This window comes from Psammomys obesus, unplaced genomic scaffold (genome assembly GCF_907164565.1).
Source record: "Psammomys obesus unplaced genomic scaffold, mPsaObe1.curated_primary_1811, whole genome shotgun sequence".
NCBI lineage: Eukaryota > Metazoa > Chordata > Mammalia > Rodentia > Muridae > Psammomys > Psammomys obesus.
In genome coordinates, this window is record NW_026596034.1 from 2,644,448 (window position 1) to 2,664,422 (window position 19,975).

The 19,975-nt window shown below is 37.0% G+C and overlaps 1 protein-coding gene across 2 annotated transcripts in view; it reads right to left on the minus strand.

Annotated features, from left to right (window-relative positions):
• Positions 1 to 1,794: 1,794 nt before the first annotated feature.
• The window catches only part of Itfg1 (integrin alpha FG-GAP repeat containing 1), a 164,019-nt gene continuing 145,838 nt past the window's right edge, over positions 1,795 to 19,975 (minus strand). The window contains exons 15-18 of one of the 2 annotated variants that reach the window (XM_055621223.1): positions 8,141 to 8,265; positions 7,456 to 7,538; positions 4,681 to 4,798; positions 1,795 to 3,133 (exon numbers count right to left, since the gene is read on the minus strand). In XM_055621223.1, coding sequence (XP_055477198.1) covers positions 3,074 to 3,133; positions 4,681 to 4,798; positions 7,456 to 7,538; positions 8,141 to 8,265 — 386 coding nt within the window. In that variant the 3' untranslated portion in view covers positions 1,795 to 3,073. Of the gene's footprint in view, positions 3,134 to 3,317; positions 3,363 to 4,680; positions 4,799 to 7,455; positions 7,539 to 8,140; positions 8,266 to 19,975 lie in introns of those variants that run through there. The other variant, XM_055621224.1, reaches the window with a different exon arrangement.

The following is a 19,975-nucleotide window of genomic DNA, read 5'->3' on the forward strand; positions in this document are numbered from 1 at the left end:
GTGATTATATACCATGTGTGTCTTTCTCCTTCTGGGATACTTCACTCAGAGTGGTCCTTTCTAGATCCCACCATTTGCCTGCAAATTTCTTGATTTCCTCGTTTTTGATTGCTGAGAAGTATTCCATTGTGTAAAAATACCACAATTTCTGTATCCATTCCTCCGTTGATGGACATTTGAGCATTATTCTTTTTACTTCTTCTTATTTCCCTGCTAGAGGGCTTCAATATGACACCACAGAATCAACTAGAAGTAGTATTCCATATTTTTCTTTTGCAGTCCATTTTGGTAATAGTTTCCTAAGAATCAATCAATTTTGTATAAAGAATCATTCAAAAAATGAATTGTAAACATGTTGCCAAAGTATGTTCTTAATTTAATGGTATAAAATTATTCTTTTAAAAACATTTAAAAATATACAGTTTCTATTGTGTTATCTTTTTCAATTCACAACGTTTCATATTGTTTCTTTGCTCCTCTTTTTCTTGATTGAAGCTTTTGATCTAACTGATGATGTGGACATGGCGGGAGAGGAGGAACACTCCAATCTCATCTTGGAGTGCTTGTTCAGAGCCCATCCTATCTCCATTTCTAGTCTGTCTCAGTTTTATTTCTTCCCCTTTTGAGCAGTTGTTGATAAAGAACATCTCCTTGCCTGTTATCTATTTCACTAGCTTAAAAAGTAACCAGATAGTGGACAGTCAGGCTGCAAGTCACTTACAAGGATTGTTTTACCACCGAGGTCTCTGGGACATAATTTAACTTTGGAATTTCCATTGATAAGCTTAGAAGTGGAGGAAATCTGAGGGGCTAATCAAAATCAATGTGCTTTGGCAACATGTTTACACTATTTTGAAAGTGACTGTTAAGCCTTTTGTAATTTATTTCATGTGAGTAAGTGTTGCTCCACATGTGTACCTGGTGCCTGTGGAGGTCAGAACAGGGTACTGTAGGGTCCCTGTAAGTGGAGCTATAGATGGTTGTGAGCCACCATGTGGGTGTCGAGAATTGAACCTGGGTTTCTGGAAGAGGAGTCAGTGTTCTTAACCTCTGAGTCATCTCTCCAGCCTGACTATAAATCTTAATCACTTGTCATTCCTCAAAGGTGGAGGCCCACTGAAACAGAATCAGTGCAGAGAACACCAGGAAGTGATGGTTGGTTACTGTATCGGGAGCCAGGAAGGAAGAAAGGAAGCTGCATGTTTCCGGCACCTTCTATATACTCACTGCTATTCTTGGGCTCTAGAAAATGTTTTTCATGGCAGATGTTTCTCATTATCCTTGTTTGACTGATGAAGACACCAAGACAAAGCTTGGCATGAAGTGACTAATTAAGAGTCACAAGTTGGAGTGGGCTCTGGAGCCAGTTGTGTCTGTTCCCTCCAACACAATATATAAAATTAACACAAAGATCTCTGTTTAATCTCAGTGTAGGGACACTTTTTTTTTTCAACCTACTAAACATACCCAATAAATGATACCAAAATTGAGTTTGGTAATACAGAAATATTATTGTCACTGAATTTATTTTAATTGTCACAAACATTTTATCTGTGACACTATTCCTTATATATTCTAACTTCAAGTGAGTTTTAGAATTCATGTTTTACCAACTGCCAGGTACTAAGCTTAATTATCTTTGTAAAAGTGTGGGTTGGTCCATTCAGTGAACTTGAGTCCTATCTGTGACTTACTGAGGTAGCAGACAGGCCACTACATCTCAGTCCTCATCCATAGAGATACTCACTAACCTCTAAAGCTCCCAAACAGTTACTCAGATGCTCGCCACAGTGCTTTCATTCAGTAAGGGATATTTATTACGAAGGTATATTAACATGCTTGATAGAAAGAAAAATGAACACATGCCCTTCAGTAAACTGCAATGAAGAAAACAACATGAACAGAACTGCTTTTTTAAAAATAGTTTACAGACACAGCATAGCTCAATAATCAGAATATTGTTAGCTTTGCTAATAATTTTATAACCTCTCTCCTGAACTCTAGATTTAAATAATTTTAAAGTAAGTTTTGGCAATGTAAAGTTCACAGTATAAAATCTGAGGTCTAACTAGAAATGAGATAGACTTTTCCAGGCCTTTGAGAGTAGAAATGTGATGGCACATTTGCACCTCCAGATTCTGCCTATATCACCTTTTGATCAAATGCTTTCCATTATTACACAAGGATTAGTATTCAAATACCAATTTTTAGGACACAGCTAGTCTTGGATAGTATTATAATTTGCTAAACAAATTATAAGGTATGTACCACCAATAATTTAAGTCTTCCATAGTCCTTATGTCTGATAACTATTCTATATATTTTTATATTATCTGTGGTGAAATAAAATCACCTAAAATAGCAATAATGACAACTGCTGCCTGATGAACACTTAGTGTATGCTTAGGCACTGAGCCACGCACATCACATATAACTCAATGTTCATGATAACTCAAGAGGCAAGTTAGCTTCATATAAACAAAACAGACTGCAGAAAGGCTATGAGGCAATAGCCAGTTTCAAATAACTGTTAGGCTGAAGGGCCAGAAATCTAAGGCAATCTGTCCTACTGTGATCCCAAAGTCACGCTAATTAGTCTCATTCTGTGCCCATTCTTGAGAGTTCTGATCTACTGTGATAAATGCTAGTTTAATAACTATATCTCCCATACATTTATGAAAGTATGCATTTTAAGTTAAAAAGCAAGATCAATTCAGGTAGAACAATGCTCCTGTCCCAGCTTATTTAAATACTTTTTATTTACATGTCTTTCTACCATTGTTATTCTAATAAAATTATAAATGCAAATATACCAGAATACATGCAACACATTCCACAAAGGAACAAAAATGTTCAGTACTACTGAATAAAGAACCTAAGTTATTACATACAAAGTGCTTAAAAAAAAAGATCTTATGAGATATTCAGGCCATATTTATTTTGGTATTTTCCAATAATTGACAAGGAAAGCATAATTTATAAATATCTTAAATCCATTATTTTTTTTACTAGGAGTCAAAATTTAGTATTTCACTAATCAAGTGCGATCCAGTGTGTGCTACTTAAAGCAAAGTCACATAGCATCAAAATGAAACCGATGTGCTTCTTGTCGTTTTTCTCTATCGTCTGCTTTCTGAAAGAGAATTTTAGAATAGTTGAAGTGCAAGAAATTAATTTCTGAAACCAATTTAGTATATAACAGGTATGATTTTATAATGTAATAATATAAAATATTTTCATAGATTGTCACTATTTTATAATTAAAGATACATTAATTGAATTTAAAAATAAAAAAATGTTCCATACACACTTACATTCTTATCATTTATAATCTACTTGAAAGTGAGAGTGAACATCAGGTGCTAGAAGAATAGAATCACTGTTAACACTGATGTTAACAAACCAACCTAAACTAATTAATATGATTTTTTTAGTTAACCCATTGATTTAGCAGATGTTTATTGGCTGTCTTCTCCTAGTAAGAAAGTTGGATTTAAAGAAAAAGTTTTCTATTTTGTTTAAGAATTTAAAGGCTAGAAAGCCTAAAAAAGCAAACTATATTAGGATTGACCCTAATTATGTTACTTTTCAGAGACTGTTTTTCACTTGAAATGAGCAAGAGTGACACAATTAAGGCTACATTATAGAGAATAATGGGTCTAGAGCAGCAGGAAGGGAGAAGCTGAAGTCAGAGAGTCCAGCTAGGACCTAAAGAAGGACTGAGTACAGAAGTGACAGTAGGAAGGCAGATGGGTCAGCTACAACGATTCTCAGGAAGGTGAGAATAAGGTGGCTGATTAATACTGAAGGTGAGTAAGAAAGGGGGGAGAGGAAGCTTTAGAATATTGGGTTTTAAAGTAATCTTGGTAGAGATAACTGTAAGCAACTGGAAATGGAGAAAGAAACTGAGATAGCTGAAGAAAAAACATTTTGAGATATATTAGTTGATTTTAGATGAAAAGTTCAAGAAAGTATAGATGGTAGATGGTGTAGAGAAGAAAACAGCAGTTGCCAGTAGAGGTGAAAATCTGGCTAAAAAACTAGAGGAACCAGAGTGGCAGGTGATAGTGTGTACAAGGATAAGCAGTCAGTTTTTAGCCACTGCACCATAGCTGTTGTAATTCCATGTTTGTATTGTAGTCACATCTCCTGATAAAATGAGGAACTTAATTTCCTTTCACAGGTCAAGAGATACATAGTATTCTGAAATATATTACTTTTAGACAATGTGTGGAGCCATTCTAGAATCTTGAAATTAGTTCAATATATAATTTTTGGTTATTATTACATGAGTGATCTTTCTTCTGAGGGACAAATTTATGAATATTTATTAGAATAAGCAAAATGTTTTTCTTTTCATTAAGTTAAAAGGACAGCTGAGATAAAATAGTAATTTTAGTTAGAAAATCATGATTTTGGTAGGCATGACAGTCCAAAGAAAAAAGAAAAAAACAAAACAACAAAAAACAAACAAACAAACAAAAAACCCAAACCAAATACCTACTCCTTTGTGCCAGAGAACCTTTTTAGGAGCCTACTGGCTATGTGTTTGATAGTACTTTCTTTTCTCTGTGTGGTGCCAGGGATTGAATCTATGACCTCAACCACTGAGTCATATCCCAGCTCTCCAGTTTTGGAGAGCAAAACACTACAATAACAAAGTTTACATTGAAAACAAACCTTTTCCTGCCAGTGTAAAATAGCAATTATTGCCAAGATGAAAATGCAGACACCAATGAGGGCTACTGCAGTCAGTAGGACAATGTTACTTGGTGTAAGATACAATTTGGCACTCCAGCTGTAGATAAAAACAGAACAATTAAAATTAAAATTTTAACATAATAACAAGATTAAATTGAGATGAGAAAGCAATGCAGCTTATGAAAGTTCATTTGTTAAACCATATTCACTCATGTAAGAAAAGCAATTACATTCAGATGATTTAGTTTTCTTAAAACTGAACTAGAATTTTTTTCATGTATGTTTTTGGTAACTAAACCCAAGGCCTCATGTGTGTAGGACCAACACTTTACACCTTAAGTACACCCACATCTTCCTGAAGTAGAATTGCTGACGAGTTATTTAATATGCATTTATTTTTGAGTTTGATCTTCAGAATTAGTTTATCAATAGTAGTTTAGACAGTCAAAGAAAATTTTGATTTGTTGAATTTGAAACTTTCAACTCTAAAGGGTCACATGTCTGCACATGTACTAATGTACTACAAGTAAAACAATCATATGTCATAGTTTTCTGTGTAAAACCTGTACCATTTCTGTGTTATGTTGGACATTTTAAATGACTACAATAACTTTTATGTTGAGACTTATAAAAGTCACTTTGCCTCGGTTAATGTCACTATATAATGTCATCAGCATAATTAGGTCTCCTCTCTTAAAACACTTAGTACATAACGCAGCACCTATGAACACTGCAAAGCCTAAATTTGGGTCTTTTTTACTAACTCTGTGGGCAATTATGCACAGAGCTTTTTGTTCTCCCTGGAAACAGGAAATGACTGTGTTCTCATTTTAAAAGATTAATAAGGGCAAGATAATTCTAATGAACAGCAAGTAGGTATTGATTTATTTTGACATAATTAAAATTTATCGATCCATAAGTTAGTCTTTAGTCAGAATACACCTCAAACAAAAATCAATTAGGGTTTTTATAAATTTGAAAAGGACATTTCTTTGGAAAGAGCAAAAGAAACAAAAAAAATGCTCTGATTATGGAAGAAAGCTATGGTAGAACTTTTCAGAAAATCAGAAGAATAAACCTTAAGAAAATGAGTATTTTTAAGTACGTTACAATAGAAAACAGAACTACTGTGTTGTTTTTTGAGATAGGGTCTTGCTGTACAGCCCGATGTATCCTTGAGCTTGCTATCATTTTGCCTCAGTCTGCTGGGTACTGGTAGGTGTGAGCCACTCTGTTCAGAATAAAACCAATTTTCAATAAACCATAAAATTTTTGTTTATTCTGTTTTGTGTGCGTGCTCATGCTTCCCACACATAGCTGTGCATATGATGCCTATGGAGGCCAGAAGAGGAAATTCAGATCCCTGGTTATAAGCCACTGATGTAGGTTTTGGGAACTGAACTTAGGTCCCTGCAAGAGCAGCAATTGCTCTTTATCATGGATCTGTCTCTTCAGCCCCTAAAACTTTCTAGTTTTTTTCCTCTTGAGTTTTTTTAGTTCTATTTTTTTTAAATTGTTTTAATTTTATTTTATGTACATTAGTGTGAAGCTATCAGATTCCTTGGAATTGACAGTTATGGGCTGCCATGTGTGTGCTGGGAATTGAACCTGGGTCCTTTGGAAGAGCAGACAGTGCTCTTAACCACTGAGCCATCTCTCCTGCCCTAGCTCTATTTTTTTAATTGATTTTTTTTTCAAAGATCAAGATATTTGTCATTCAGTGCTTATTGGTGAGTTTTTTAATATTCTGTCAGAGATATAAATATATGAACATATACACAGAGATATCTTCTTTTAAATAAATCATAATATATATTTATCCATTCTTATTCTCCTTCCCTATCATATACTGTTCTGTGTCCATAGCAGTAAACAAAAATGAGTCATTGCAGTACACCCTATTCAGTCTGACATTTTTTATAGTTTTCTGCTCCTCATTCAGATTTGAGTTTGTTCTCAACTTAATGTTTAGAAAGCTACCATAATATACAATATTGGATAATAAAAACATTAAAACAAAACAAAACAAACAAAAGGACCAGGTATGATAGTTCCAGGCACTCAGGAGGCTGAAGTGGGAGGATGGCTGGAGCCCTGGAGTTTCAGATCAGCCTAGGCAACATAGTGAGACTCCATTACAGAAAACCTCAACCTAATTCAACTCGCAATCACGAAATAAATGTTTTTATTAATGTTATCTTATACATGCAGTGATGTGTTGGCCAGTTATATAGCAGAGTAAGGAAATCTAGTTTATGACATTTACTAGTTTTGATGGACTAAGTTCTCTTACAGTAACAGACTTTAATGAATAAAGATAGAAAAACGTGGACACTGTGAACTCATGAGATGGCATGCATTGGTCCCAGTGTCCCACTGAATGCAGGCCACATAAATTTTTAATTAAAAAAAGATGAGCTAAGAGAGTAGCTCACTGGGAGAATGCTTGCTTGGCATGCACATCAATTCCCTGCACTGGAAAAACAAAACAAAACAACAACAACAACAAAACAACCTAGTATTTACAACTAGTGAAAATTAAATATATACAACGTCTATAAATTACTAATTAAGCTGCCTTTTGCCCTAATAGGAATTAATTTATTTCTTTTGAAACATCAGGGCAAATGTGCTTAACACTTTGAAACTGACTAGGTAAATTAAGTGGGCATTCAGGGGAACAGGGTAGGCAATAAATATGACAGTTTATCAAAATATGCCACCGGATAACTACCAAACACAGAAGGATATTACCTTCGAGGGACATTGTGAGGATATGGAATGACAATCAGCTGGGAATTTGGAATGATTGCTGTCCACTCTTGTTTTCTTATAGACTGAAAAGAGAATTTAAGAACACATAAAAGTCAATATGTATAAAAAACAATTATTAGTTTAAATACGGAAAAAAGGAAAAGCAAACCCAAATCCTCAAGTATTTTGAGAATTTGGAATCCTAGGTAAGGATTATATTTGTGTGTTAAGAATTCATTCACTCAACAAATACTTATTAGACAGTTTTAGCAGGCATTATTCAAAGTGCTACATATAAATGCTGAGTGGAGCTAAAATTCAAGTCAGGAAATGGACAAACAAATGACGCTATTTTAGGTATCTTATGTATGTATGTATGTATAAATACAATAATCCTACTTTCATATAACAGATATTATGCTGTAGTGATAAAAATATTAAGTATTAACACATACAAGGATAAGAAGCCATGAAGTTTAATGGGAAAGAAGTAGAAAAAATATGTAATATCAAATCATGGTACACTGTAAGATAAGCTTAGATATGTCACGATGAATCAGTTTTTAAAAATTATTTAAATTATTTAAAGGCTATTTTATTACATATCTGAATTCAAATTCAATTGTATTAGAGCTATTGGATTTAAGTGGTTAAGTGGTATTAAAATAGATTGTCGTTTACTTGCCTTCTCTCCAGACGGACGGGGAATACCAACAAAAAGATGGTCCAGGAAATTGGCACTTCGGCCTAAACCGAGTACATTGTAAGGTAGTTGAAGAGCTAAGTGTGCTGACTGGCTGAGCTGTCCAGCTAGATTTATGAAGACAAACAATCCATCAAACACACAAAATAAAACCTTTGGAAACACTGCACTCATTAAGTCTTAAAGTCCTAAAATGTTAATTTCAGGTATAAAATGAGAGACGAACATTCATTTAAATAATACTAATGATTAATGGTTTAAAAAAACTGCTTTGAGATACAATTCCTATACTATAAATAATATACACTTAAAATGTTTAGTGAAATGGTTTCCACAGTCAGGGTGGGTTTTCCTTTGCCACCCAATTTCTCTGGAAATGCCCTCAAAGATAAACCCAGAGTCATCTTCTCCACATCTCTGGATATGTCTGGGAGGGTGTTTCTGGAGTGGTTTAAATGAGGAAGACCCCCCAGAATGTGAGCAGCAGTATGGCTGGAGTCCAAGACTGAATAAAAGAAAAAAGGAAAAATGCAAGTAGAGCACCAGCGTTCATTTCTCTCTGCTTTCTAACTGTGGGCACAATGTGTTAGCTGCCTCATGCTCTCCCACCACAGCTGAGAGATGCATTTCTTACCATGAAGTACTGTCTCCTCAAACATCAGCTAAAATAATCCTCAAGTTGCTTCTTTTTTTGTGATTTTTAAAAAAAAATTATTATTTTTTTATATTAATCACAGGTTATTTACTTTGTATCCCAGCCGTAGCTCCCTCCCTCGATCCCTCCTAATCCCACCCTCCCTCCCTCATCTTCTCCCTGCCCCTTTCCAAGTCCACTAACAGGGGAGGACCTCCTCCCCTTCCATCTGACCCTAGCTTATCAAGTCGCTTCAGGACTGGCTGCAATGTCTTCTTCTGTGGCCTAGCAAGGCTGCTCCTCCCTCGTGAAGGTGGTGGTGGTGGAAGAGCTCGCCGTTGAGTTCATGTCTGAAATAGTCCCTTTTCCCCTTATTAGAGAACCCATTTGGACACTGAGCTACCATGGGCTATATCCAAGCAGGGGTTCTAGATTATAACCATACATGGTCCTTTGTTGGAGAAACAGTCTCATGAAAGACCCCTGTGCCCTGATATATTTGGTCCTTCTGGAGCTCCTGTCCTCTCCAAGTCTTACTAATTCCCCCTTCTTTCATATGATTCCCTGCACTCAGCTGAAGGTTTGGTTATGAGTCTTAATATCTGCTTTGATACACTGCTAGATAGAGTCTTTCAGAGGCCGTTTGTGGTAGGCTCCTGTCCTGTTACTTGTTTTCTCCTACATCCAATGTCCATCCCATTTGTCTTTCTAAATGAGGATTGGTCATCTTACCCCGAGTCCTCTTTCTTGTTTATCTTCTTTAGGTGTATAGATTTCAGTATTTTTATCCTATCTTATAGGTCTAAATAAGTGAGTATATACCATGTGTGTCTTTCAGGATGTGACAACACATGCTGGAGAGGTTGTGGAAAAAGGGGAACTCTCCTCCATTGCTCGTGGGAATGCAAACTTGTACAACCATTTTGGAAATCAATCTGGTGCTTTCTCAGACAAATAGAAATAGTGGTTCCTCAAGATCTAGCTATACCACTCCTAGGCATATATCCAAAAGATGCTCAAGTATACAACAAGGACATTTGCTCAACCATGTTTATAGCAGCTTTATTTGTAATAGCCAGAACCTGGAAACAACCCAGATGTCCCTCAGTTGAGGAATGGATACAGAAATTGTGGTATTTTTACACAATGGAATACTACTCATCAATTAAAAACGAGGGAATCATGAAATTTGCAGGCAAATGGTGGGGCCTAGAAACGGTCACCCTGAAGTGAGGTGTCTCAAGTTGCTTCTTATCTGGTATTTTGTCACATCAATGACTAACGTACACTTTTCCAATCATGAAGGTGAAATGCTTTCTCTACCTGAAATGTTTTATTATTGATGCTGTTTACTACATTGACACCTTTTCTTATATTGACCAGTGTTTGCATTCTTGACATATCCTACTCAGTCATTCTGCAAAACCTATTATGCTGTTAAATTTGACTTGCTAGTATTTTGCTGAAGATTCAACAAAACCTGGTCTCTAATATTTTTCTTGTGGTATCTTGTGCTGGGCATGACAGTAATGTTGACCTTATGGAAAATGTTAAGATACTTGAGTAGAAGTGGCACAAATTTTTATTTAAATAGTTGAATTCATGAGTGAAATAATTTGGTACTTGCTAATATCTTTATTGTAAATGTGTCTACTGGGAGGGGGACAGGCAATTTTTTATTACTCATTCATTTTACTTTTTTAATTTAATTTTATTAATTACACTTTATTCACTTTGTATCCCCTCATAAGCCTCTCCCTCTTCCGGTCCCACCCTCCCCTCCCCCTTCTTCAAGCATGCCCCTCCCTAAGTTCACTGATAAGGGAGGTCCTCCTCTCGTTCCTTCTGATCTTAGTCTATCAGATCTCATCAGGAGTGGCTGCATTGTCATCTTCTGTGGCCTGGTAAGGCTGCTCCCCCTCAGGGGAAGGTGATCAAAGAGCAGGCCAATCAGATTATGTCAGAGGCAGTCCCTCTTCCCATTACTATGGAACCTACTTGGACACTGACCTGCCATGGGCTACATCTGTGCAGGGGTTCTAGGTTATCTCCATGCATGGTACTTGGTTGGAGTATGAGTCTCTGGGAAGACCCTGTGTTCAAATTTTCTGATTCTGTTGCTCTCCTTGTGGAGTTCTTGTCCTCTCCAGATCTTACTATTTCCCACTTCTTACATAAGATTCCCTGCACTCTGCCCAACAGTTGGCTGTAAGTCTCAGTGTCTGCTTTGATAGACTGCAGGACAGAGCCTTTCAGAGGTCCTCTGTGGCAGGATCCTGACTTGTTCCCTCATTTCTTCTTCTGATGTCCATTCTCTTTGCCTTTTGCAATGGGGATCGAGCATTTTAGTTAGGGTCCTCTCTCTTGATTAGTTTCTTTAGATGTACAGATTTTAGGAGGTTTATCCTATGTTATATGTCTATATGAGTGAGTATATACCGTGTGTGTCTTTCTGCTTCTGGGACAGCTTACTCAGGATGATCCTTTCCAGGTCCCACCATTTACCTGCAAATTTCATGATTTCATTATTTTTCATTGCAGAGTAATACTCCATTGTGTAGCTGTACCACAATTTCTGCATCCATTCTTCAGTTGACGGGCATCTGGGCTGTTTCCAGCTTTTGGCTATTACAAATAAAGCTGCTACAAACATGGTTGAGCAAATGTCTTACTGTGAACTTGAGCCACTTTTGGGTATATGCCTAGGAGAGGTATGGCTGGATCTTGAGGAAGCGCTATTCCTAGTTGTCTGAGAAAGCGCCAGATTGCTTTCCAGAGTGGTTGTACAAGTTTACATTCCCACCAGCAGTGGAAGTGGGTTCCCCTTTCTCCACAACCTATCCAGCATGTGTTGTCTTGGCCATTCTGATGGGAGTAAGGTGAAATCTCAGGGTTGTTTTGATTTGCATTTCCCAAATGGCTAGTGATGTTGAACATTTCTTTAAGTGTTTCTCTGCCATTCGATATTCCTCTACAGAGAGTTCTCTGTTTAGCTCTGTTCTCCATTTTTTAATTGGATTACTTGGTTTGCTGCTTTTCATCTTCTTTAGTTCTTTATATATATTGGATATTAGCCCTCTGTCAGATAAAGGGTTGGTGAAGATTCTTTCCCAATCTGTAGGCAGATTCGAGACAGCTCATTTAAGCAACTTAATGACTTACTTAAAAACCCTAGAAAAAGTAGCAGACACACCAAAATGGAGTGGACGGCTGGAAATAATCAAACTCAGGGCTGAAATCAATCAATTAGAAACAAATAAAACAATCCAAAGAATCAATGAAACCAAGAGCTGGTTCTTTGAGAAAATCAACAAGATAGACAAACCCTTAGCCAAGCTAACTAAAAGGCAGAGAGACACCACCCAAATCAACAAAATCAGAAATGAAAAGGGGGACATAACTACAGACAGTGAGGAAATCCAAACAATCATTAGGACTTACTTCAAAAGTCTATACTCAACAAAATTTGAAAATCTAAATGAAATGGACAATTTTCTTGATCGATTTGACTTACCAAAGCTGAATCAGGACCAGGTAAATCAATTAAATAGTCCTGTATCCCCCAAGGAAATAGAAGCGGACATCGAAAGTCTCCCATCCAAAAAAAGCCCAGGCCCAGATGGTTTCAGCACAGCATTCTACCAGACCTTCAAAGAAGAGCTAACACCAATACTCTTCAAACTATTCCACAAAATAGAAACAGAAGGAACATTACCAAACTCATTCTATGAAGCCACAGTCACCTTGGTACCTAACCCTCACAAAGACCCAACAAAGAAAGAGAATTTCAGGCCAATCTCCCTTATGAACATTGATGCAAAAATAATCAACAAAATACTTGCAAACCAAATACAAGAACACATCAAATATATCATCCACTATGACCAAATAGACTTCATCCCAGGCATGCAAGGGTGGTTCAATATATAGAAATCCATCAATGTGATCCAACATATTAACAAACTGAAAGAAAAAAAAAACCCACATGATAATCTCCCTAGGTGCTGAAAAAGTATTTGACAAAATCCAACATCCATTCATGTTTAAAGTATTGGAGAGATCAGGGATACAAGGCACATATCTAAACATAGTAAAGGCGATATACAGCAAACCTATAGCCAACATCAAACTGAACGGAGAGAAACTTAAAGCAATCCTACTTCAGGGGCAAGAGCCCTGCCCACTCTCTCCATATCTCTTCAACATAGTGCTGGAAGTCCTTGCTAGAGCAATAAGATGGTTGACGGAGATCAAGGGGATACAAATTGGAAAGGAAGAAGTAAAATTATCACCATTTGCAGATGATATAATAGTATACGTGAGTGACCCCCAAAACTACCAGGGAAGTCCTACAGCTGATAAACACCTTCAGCAAAGTGGCCGGATACAAAATTAACAACAACAACAAAAAAATCAGTAGCCCTCCTGTATACAAAAGACAAAAGGGCTGAGAAAGAAATTAGGGAAACAACACCCTTCACAAATAGCCACAAATGACATAAAGTACCTTGGTGTAACCCTAACCAAGCAAGTCAAAGACTTGTATGAAAAAATTTCAAGTCTCTGAAGAAAGACTTAGAAGATATCAGAAGATGGAAAGATCTCCCATGCTCATGGCGTGGCAGGATTTACATAGTAAAAATGGCCATCTTACCAAAAGCAATCTACAGATTCAATGCAATTCCCATCAAATTACCAACACAATTCTTTACAGACCTGAAAAGAAAAATTCTCCATTTCATATGGAATAACAAGAAACCCAGAATTGCTAAAACAATCCTCTACAATAAAAGATCTTGTGGAGGTATCTCCATCCCTGATCTTAAGCTGTACTATAGAGCAACAGTTATAAAAACTGCATGATACTGGCATAGAAATAGAATGGTGGATCAACGGAACAGAACAGAAGACCCTGAAATAAACCCACACACTTATGGACACCTGATCTTTGACAAAGATGCCAAAACCATACAATGGAAAAAAGATAGCACCTTCAACAAATGGTGCTGGTCTAACTGGATGTCTACATGTAGAAAAATGCAAATAGATCCATACTTATCACCCTGCACAAAACTAAAGTCTAAGCACAGGCTCTAAGAGCAACAATCAATAAATGGGACCTCATGAAACTGAAAAGCTTCTGTAAAGCAAAGGACACTGTCATCAAATCAATCTCTTAAATTTTTGTATTGTTGAGAATTATCTATTTTTTCTCTTCTTCCTTTTCCTTCTTTTTAAAGAAAAGGTTTTACTATGTAGATCTGGCTGTCCTAGAACTCTCTGTGTTGACCAGGCTGGCCTCAGACTCAGATATCCATCTCCTCAGTTCCTAAATGCTGGGATTAAAGGCACGTCGTTTGGGACAATGGTCTTACTATGTAGCTCAGATTGGCCTTGAATTAGCCCAGCTTCCCAAATATTGGAATTACAGATGTACCTTACCATATCTGATGCTCCTGTTTCTTTTTCTTCAGTACATTATCTTCCCATTACCATAATAAACACATTAGATAATCAACTTGAATGACAAAAGTTCACAGTTTTAGAGACCCCAGTTCTAACAGCTGTCTAGCATAACTGCCTTTGGACCTATACCAGGGTGTGGGGAGCAAAACTATTCACTTTATGCTAGGGAATGGAAAGAACTTGAGCAAGAGACCTGGACACCCATTTGGTCCTCTTTGAGGATGTACGTGCCCCACAGTGTCCAAGCACTTCCTGAGTCCACTTCTGAAAAACTCTTAACAGTTCCAAATAGCCTCATTCGGTGGGGATAAAGTCGTTAACACATGAGCTCTGGAAGACATTCCAGATCTGAACACTTACAGCTGTCACTTTGGGCATCGTGTATCTCCAGGAATTGTCTAATCTAGCCTGCTGCAGTTTTTAGTAGTACTCCCTAACTGTAATTCTGTGAACTAGGTGGGAAAGTCCATGTTCATTCTGATCTTAGTTCTTTGCTTCTTCCCCTCACCTACTTTTCTTCCCTTGCTGTTCTTCTGAGACAAGGTCTCACTCATTTGTCCAGGCTGACCTCAAATTCTTGGACTTTATCTGTTTTCTTGCGTAGCAGGGGCTACAGTTGATGGCCCTGGACCTGTCTGTCTTCTCTGATTTTGCTTGTCCTGTCTAGTTTAATAATGGTCAGCTTTATTGAACTTTTCAAATAGCCAACTTTTAATTCTTGTGATTCCTTTATTTTTCCTGTGAACCACTCATGCAAAGCAGTGGTTAGAGTTGCTAAATTCTCAGAAAGAACATATAAAACGTATTATATGAACAATTTTGTATGGATTTAAAAAATGAGTTTATTTCCACAAAATTTAGTTCAAGATTTCTTTCCCCCATTTTCATTGGTATTAAGAACATCTGGTAATCTTTGCTGAGTGAAGTGACCAAAGGAATCTATGAGCTATGTGTAGCCCCCAAACATAGGCCACCCTTTAATACCTCAGATTTTAACTTTGTCATCGATGTTGACACTGTCATCATGATTGCCAGTATCTAAGAGACATTAGAATAGAGACTACATGCAAACCAGAGTCCCTGAGTTTACTACATACTTGTTCCATTTCAATTACTAAACTTTTCTCTTTGCTTTTGGTCAGGCCAGTAACCATAAAGTGACAGCGCTCTCTACCTCATAGTCTATATTCAGTTGACTAAGGTACAAAATAGGAATCCTTAATTTATACTATACATCAATCTAAGAGCTTATTTCTGCTTCCACTGCCTACATTGTTCAAGTCACCACTCTTGCTGAAATAACATTAATATCCACTTCTTGCTTTAAGTATTCTTTGCCTTGGAGTGTACTAGTTTGCATTATTTTACACAGAACATAAGCTATTTCATCTAGTTTACACTCACCACCCACATTTGCCTTTGACTTCAGTTTCATACCTGCCCCCATTAATTGTGCTCCAACACAGAAGTCCCTGTACTATTTCTTGGAAATTCAAGGAATGCTTATAACTAAGAGGCTTTTTTCTTTGCCTGGAATATTCTTCTGAATATAATTATGTGTCAAATCCCTTTACTTTCTTCAACTGTTTGTTTAAATGATACTGTCTCAGCACAGTCCAATGTAATTATCCCACATAAAGTGACTCATATCTGCCTTCGTTTGGCAATCTCCATTCCTCATTTTTTTGTTCACTTCTCCTAACACCTGCACACTATTAAGACAACTGCTTCTTAGGCTTATTGCTTACATTCCACTATCAGAATTTCCACAAGAGCATTTTTAGCTTGTTCTATTGATTTCTATATTCTAATAGCTTAGAGTAGCCGTGGCTTTGTCATTTATGAACATGTAGCTGTTAAGTAAATAAATAAGTGTATCGGGTCCGAGACTTTAATATCTTTCAAATAAAAAATATGTAAGTAGAACAGCATAAAAATATATTATCTATTTATATCACATAAATACAAAGTATGTATACTCTACCTAAAGGTAAAGTATTTATGAAAAAATAAGGAGGAAACTAGAAAAATGGATGGATGAGGGTTAAATACATTAAGGATGTTTAAATTAGCCACAGGGAATCATATTATTTTTTATTTACCTAAAATTATATGTAATTTTATATGTAATTATATGTAATTTTAGGTAAATATAAATGTACATAAATGAAAGGGTGGGGACCAGAGTGAGTGTAATGAAGATGTGCTGTTTGGGGGCAATAATGCTCCCCACAAGAGCCATAGAGCAAAAGAAACCTTTTGAGATTAAATAGATTAAAAGGCAATATAGGTTATCACTGTGCCCTTGGTTGTTTCTCAGATTTTGAAGGTAAGACTGTATTTCTGAAGACACTATGCACTTTGGACAAGGTCTTAGAGGAACTGAGTTGTATTTGAACCCAAAGCCGCCTCTCTGTACATCCTAGTACTGGAAGGTGCTATGCAAGCTGCCATGGGTGGAAAGAAATCCGTAGTCTGCTCAGCTGTGACACCAATGAACCGCAATAATGACCAGTATGGGAAGATATCCCTAAAGAAGCAATAGTGGCACTTGTATCTTCACAGTAACCAATAACTCTCTAATTGGACTTAATGCCCACTCAACAAGAAGGAAATCATGTCTGTAATGTAGATCTAGCCAACTACCCATGGGTAGTAAGGTCATAGTTTTCTTAGAGGAAAACTCACTACTGCCACTTTCTTAAACCAGTGAACACTAATTGACAGATCAACGTAGATGGGGGATATCTCAGGAGGCCATTCTCAGATGAAGAATTACAGGCAATTAATGACTACTGAGAGAAGGAGAATTGGTCTTCCCCAGGGATGATTTTAACCCCTAACTGGTTATCCAACATCAAGTGTTTAGCCCTAAAAAAACAAACAACAACAACAACAAACATATGACATTAAATGGACTTACAGGTTGCATTTATGTCTTTGTTTCTATTTCTCTACATAGGTAACAATATGTTTTAGTTACTTTTCTATCGTGATAAAACATTATGCCCAAGGCAACTTAGAAAATGTTTCACTGGGCTTATAGTTTCAGAGAGGTAAAGTCCATAATGGCAGAAAAAAGGCATGGTGTTAAGAACAGTTGAAAGCTCACACCTGATCCACAAGCAGAAAATGAGTCTTTTGGAACCCTAAACTCACCCCTAGTGACAGACCTCTTTAAACAAGGCCATACTTCCTAATCCTTCTCAAACAGTTCCACCAACTGCCATGACATAGCTGTTCCACACATCAACCTTCAGCAGCTGTGGTAACCTACACAAGATCAAGTCAGCCAAAATTCTTCATGGGTGAGAGAAGGCCTCCATGGTCCCACGCCTAATGGAGGAACTATTATTGTCAGCTGGCAGGCACCGAGGAAGGAAGGATCACTCCTTGAGGACTTGGCCACATGTAGGTTGCCCACGCCTCAGTGGATGACCCACACCCATGTGCATATGAGCAGCTATAACTGAACTCAGAAGCTCTTTAGTAACAGCAACAATAGCAGCAAAAAAACAGGATAGAAGTTGGGAGGGAAAGTCACTATGGTGAGTTAGGAGTTAGATATCAAAATATATTGTACAACTGTATGAAACAAAATATATCATCTTTAAAAAGCAGGACTCTACCCACAAATAGAAATCAATCATTGAAATAAATTTATCAAGTATATGTATTTGTTTCTAATTTATATAAATCACCTCTAAAATGAAAAATAAGACTTTTGTATATCATTGTGGACAAGAATGTGCCTCCTCATGGTGAAGAAGACAGCCAGAATAAGAAAGAAAAATAAGACTTGATTTTAAAACAGAGAACCTGAGGAAGAACTTTGGAAATACACAAAGAGAAATGATACCCCAAAAGAGGAAAGATGAAGTTGGGTAATACAGAGAGGCAGAGAAGCAAGCCATACACAGCTTCATGCTGTAGCTCCCTGATAGCATGAGGGGAAGATAAGCTGTTTCCAAAGGCAGTTTGTTTTCTCCTTGTCTGGTGATACCAGGGACTTAGTCTTCATGAGTAGGCTGCTCAAGAAGGATCCTCCAGCCAGGCAGCGGTGGCTTTAATCCCAGCACTTGAGAGGCAGAGGCAGGGAGAGCTTCTGTGAGTTTGAGGCCAGTCTGGTCTATAGAGGGAATCCAGGCCAGCCAAGGCTTCACAGAGAACCCTTGTTTCAAAAAAACCAAAATCTAAACAAAACAACAAACTCCACACCAAACAAAATAAAAAACTCACAAAAACAAAACAAAACAAAACACTCCAATAAAAATCCCTCCCAATAGAGATGTCCAAACCAACATCTGCAGAGGCTAGAAGTGCCAGAAAGAAGCAAGGCAACAAGACTCCTCTAATTACCAAACTCAGGATACTGAAATAGGAAAAAGGCCAGGGGAAGAGTGTAAAAGTTTTCCAGTAAAAATGATCCATGACTTGAAAGAGGAGACAGACAATCATAGTGAACTCATCTTAGCACCAGAAGCGGAATCAACACGTGACACAATCAGCAATACCTATAGGAGTTAGCAATATGGAATAAAAGTTCAGCAAGAAAAATGAGATTTTGGAGAAAACCAAAAACAAATCAAAAGGAAAAAACAAGACATATTAGAAATGAAAAAGTCAATGAAGTAAAAAAAGCATAACCAATAGGCATGTCCACAACAAACCAAAAAAGCTCATCAAGCATGGATGACACAGTTGACAAAATACTACATTCAAATACAACATAAACAAACACAAAAGTATTGGGAGCTGTGGATGTAGTTCAATGGCAGAGTGCTTTCCCAGCGTGCACAAAGCACTAAATTCAATCTGTAAGCACTATAATAAACTCACGTCAGCAACTCCAGCACTTAGGAAGTGGAGGCAGAAGGATTAGGAGTTCAGGCCACCTCCCTTTCCTGAGTGTGAAGTTAGCACTCAAATAGCAGCAGCAGCAACAAAGAAAAAAAACAAAACAATGAAAACAAGCATGGCCACAATGTCCAAGGACTCTTGGATCAAGAGTAAGAATATGAGAGGCAGAGCTGAGTACTGACAACACAGAGTATGTATTCAGTGAAATGACAGAAGATAATTCACTAAATCTAGACAAAGAAATAAATGTTTAGACATAGGTAAGACCCCAAATATAAATGACCAGAAGAGAATCTGACACTAATAGGAAAAAGTTACAGAAGAAACAATCTAATCAGAGAGACAGCCAACCAAACTAGGAATGAGTAACTATCAATAACTTTAAATTAAATGTTCTCAGTTCACCAATAAAAACACAGTAACTGACAGACTGGATTAAAGAACCAACACAATGCCTTACTGATAAAGATGTCAAAAGACAAGAGTCAAAGGAAGGGAATAAATATGTTAAAGGAAGGAAGGCCAGAAACAAGCTGTCCCAATCAAAGCAAAATTAGAAAAATATAAAGACAGCCAGTATAAATTATAAAGGAAAGAACAATTCATTACAAAGACATAATTATAACTTTATATGCACTAAACCAGAGGCCTCTCAGTTTCACAAAATAAACACTAATGGACAGAAAGTGTCAGATACAATTAGAGTGGGTGACTAATTTCTTTCTTATCTGATTTACATTTGTCACCCACATCCAAAGTAAAATCAGCCAAGAGACCCAGAATTAAGCTACATTATAGCGCGCGCGCGCACACACACACACACACACACACACACACACACACACACACACACACAC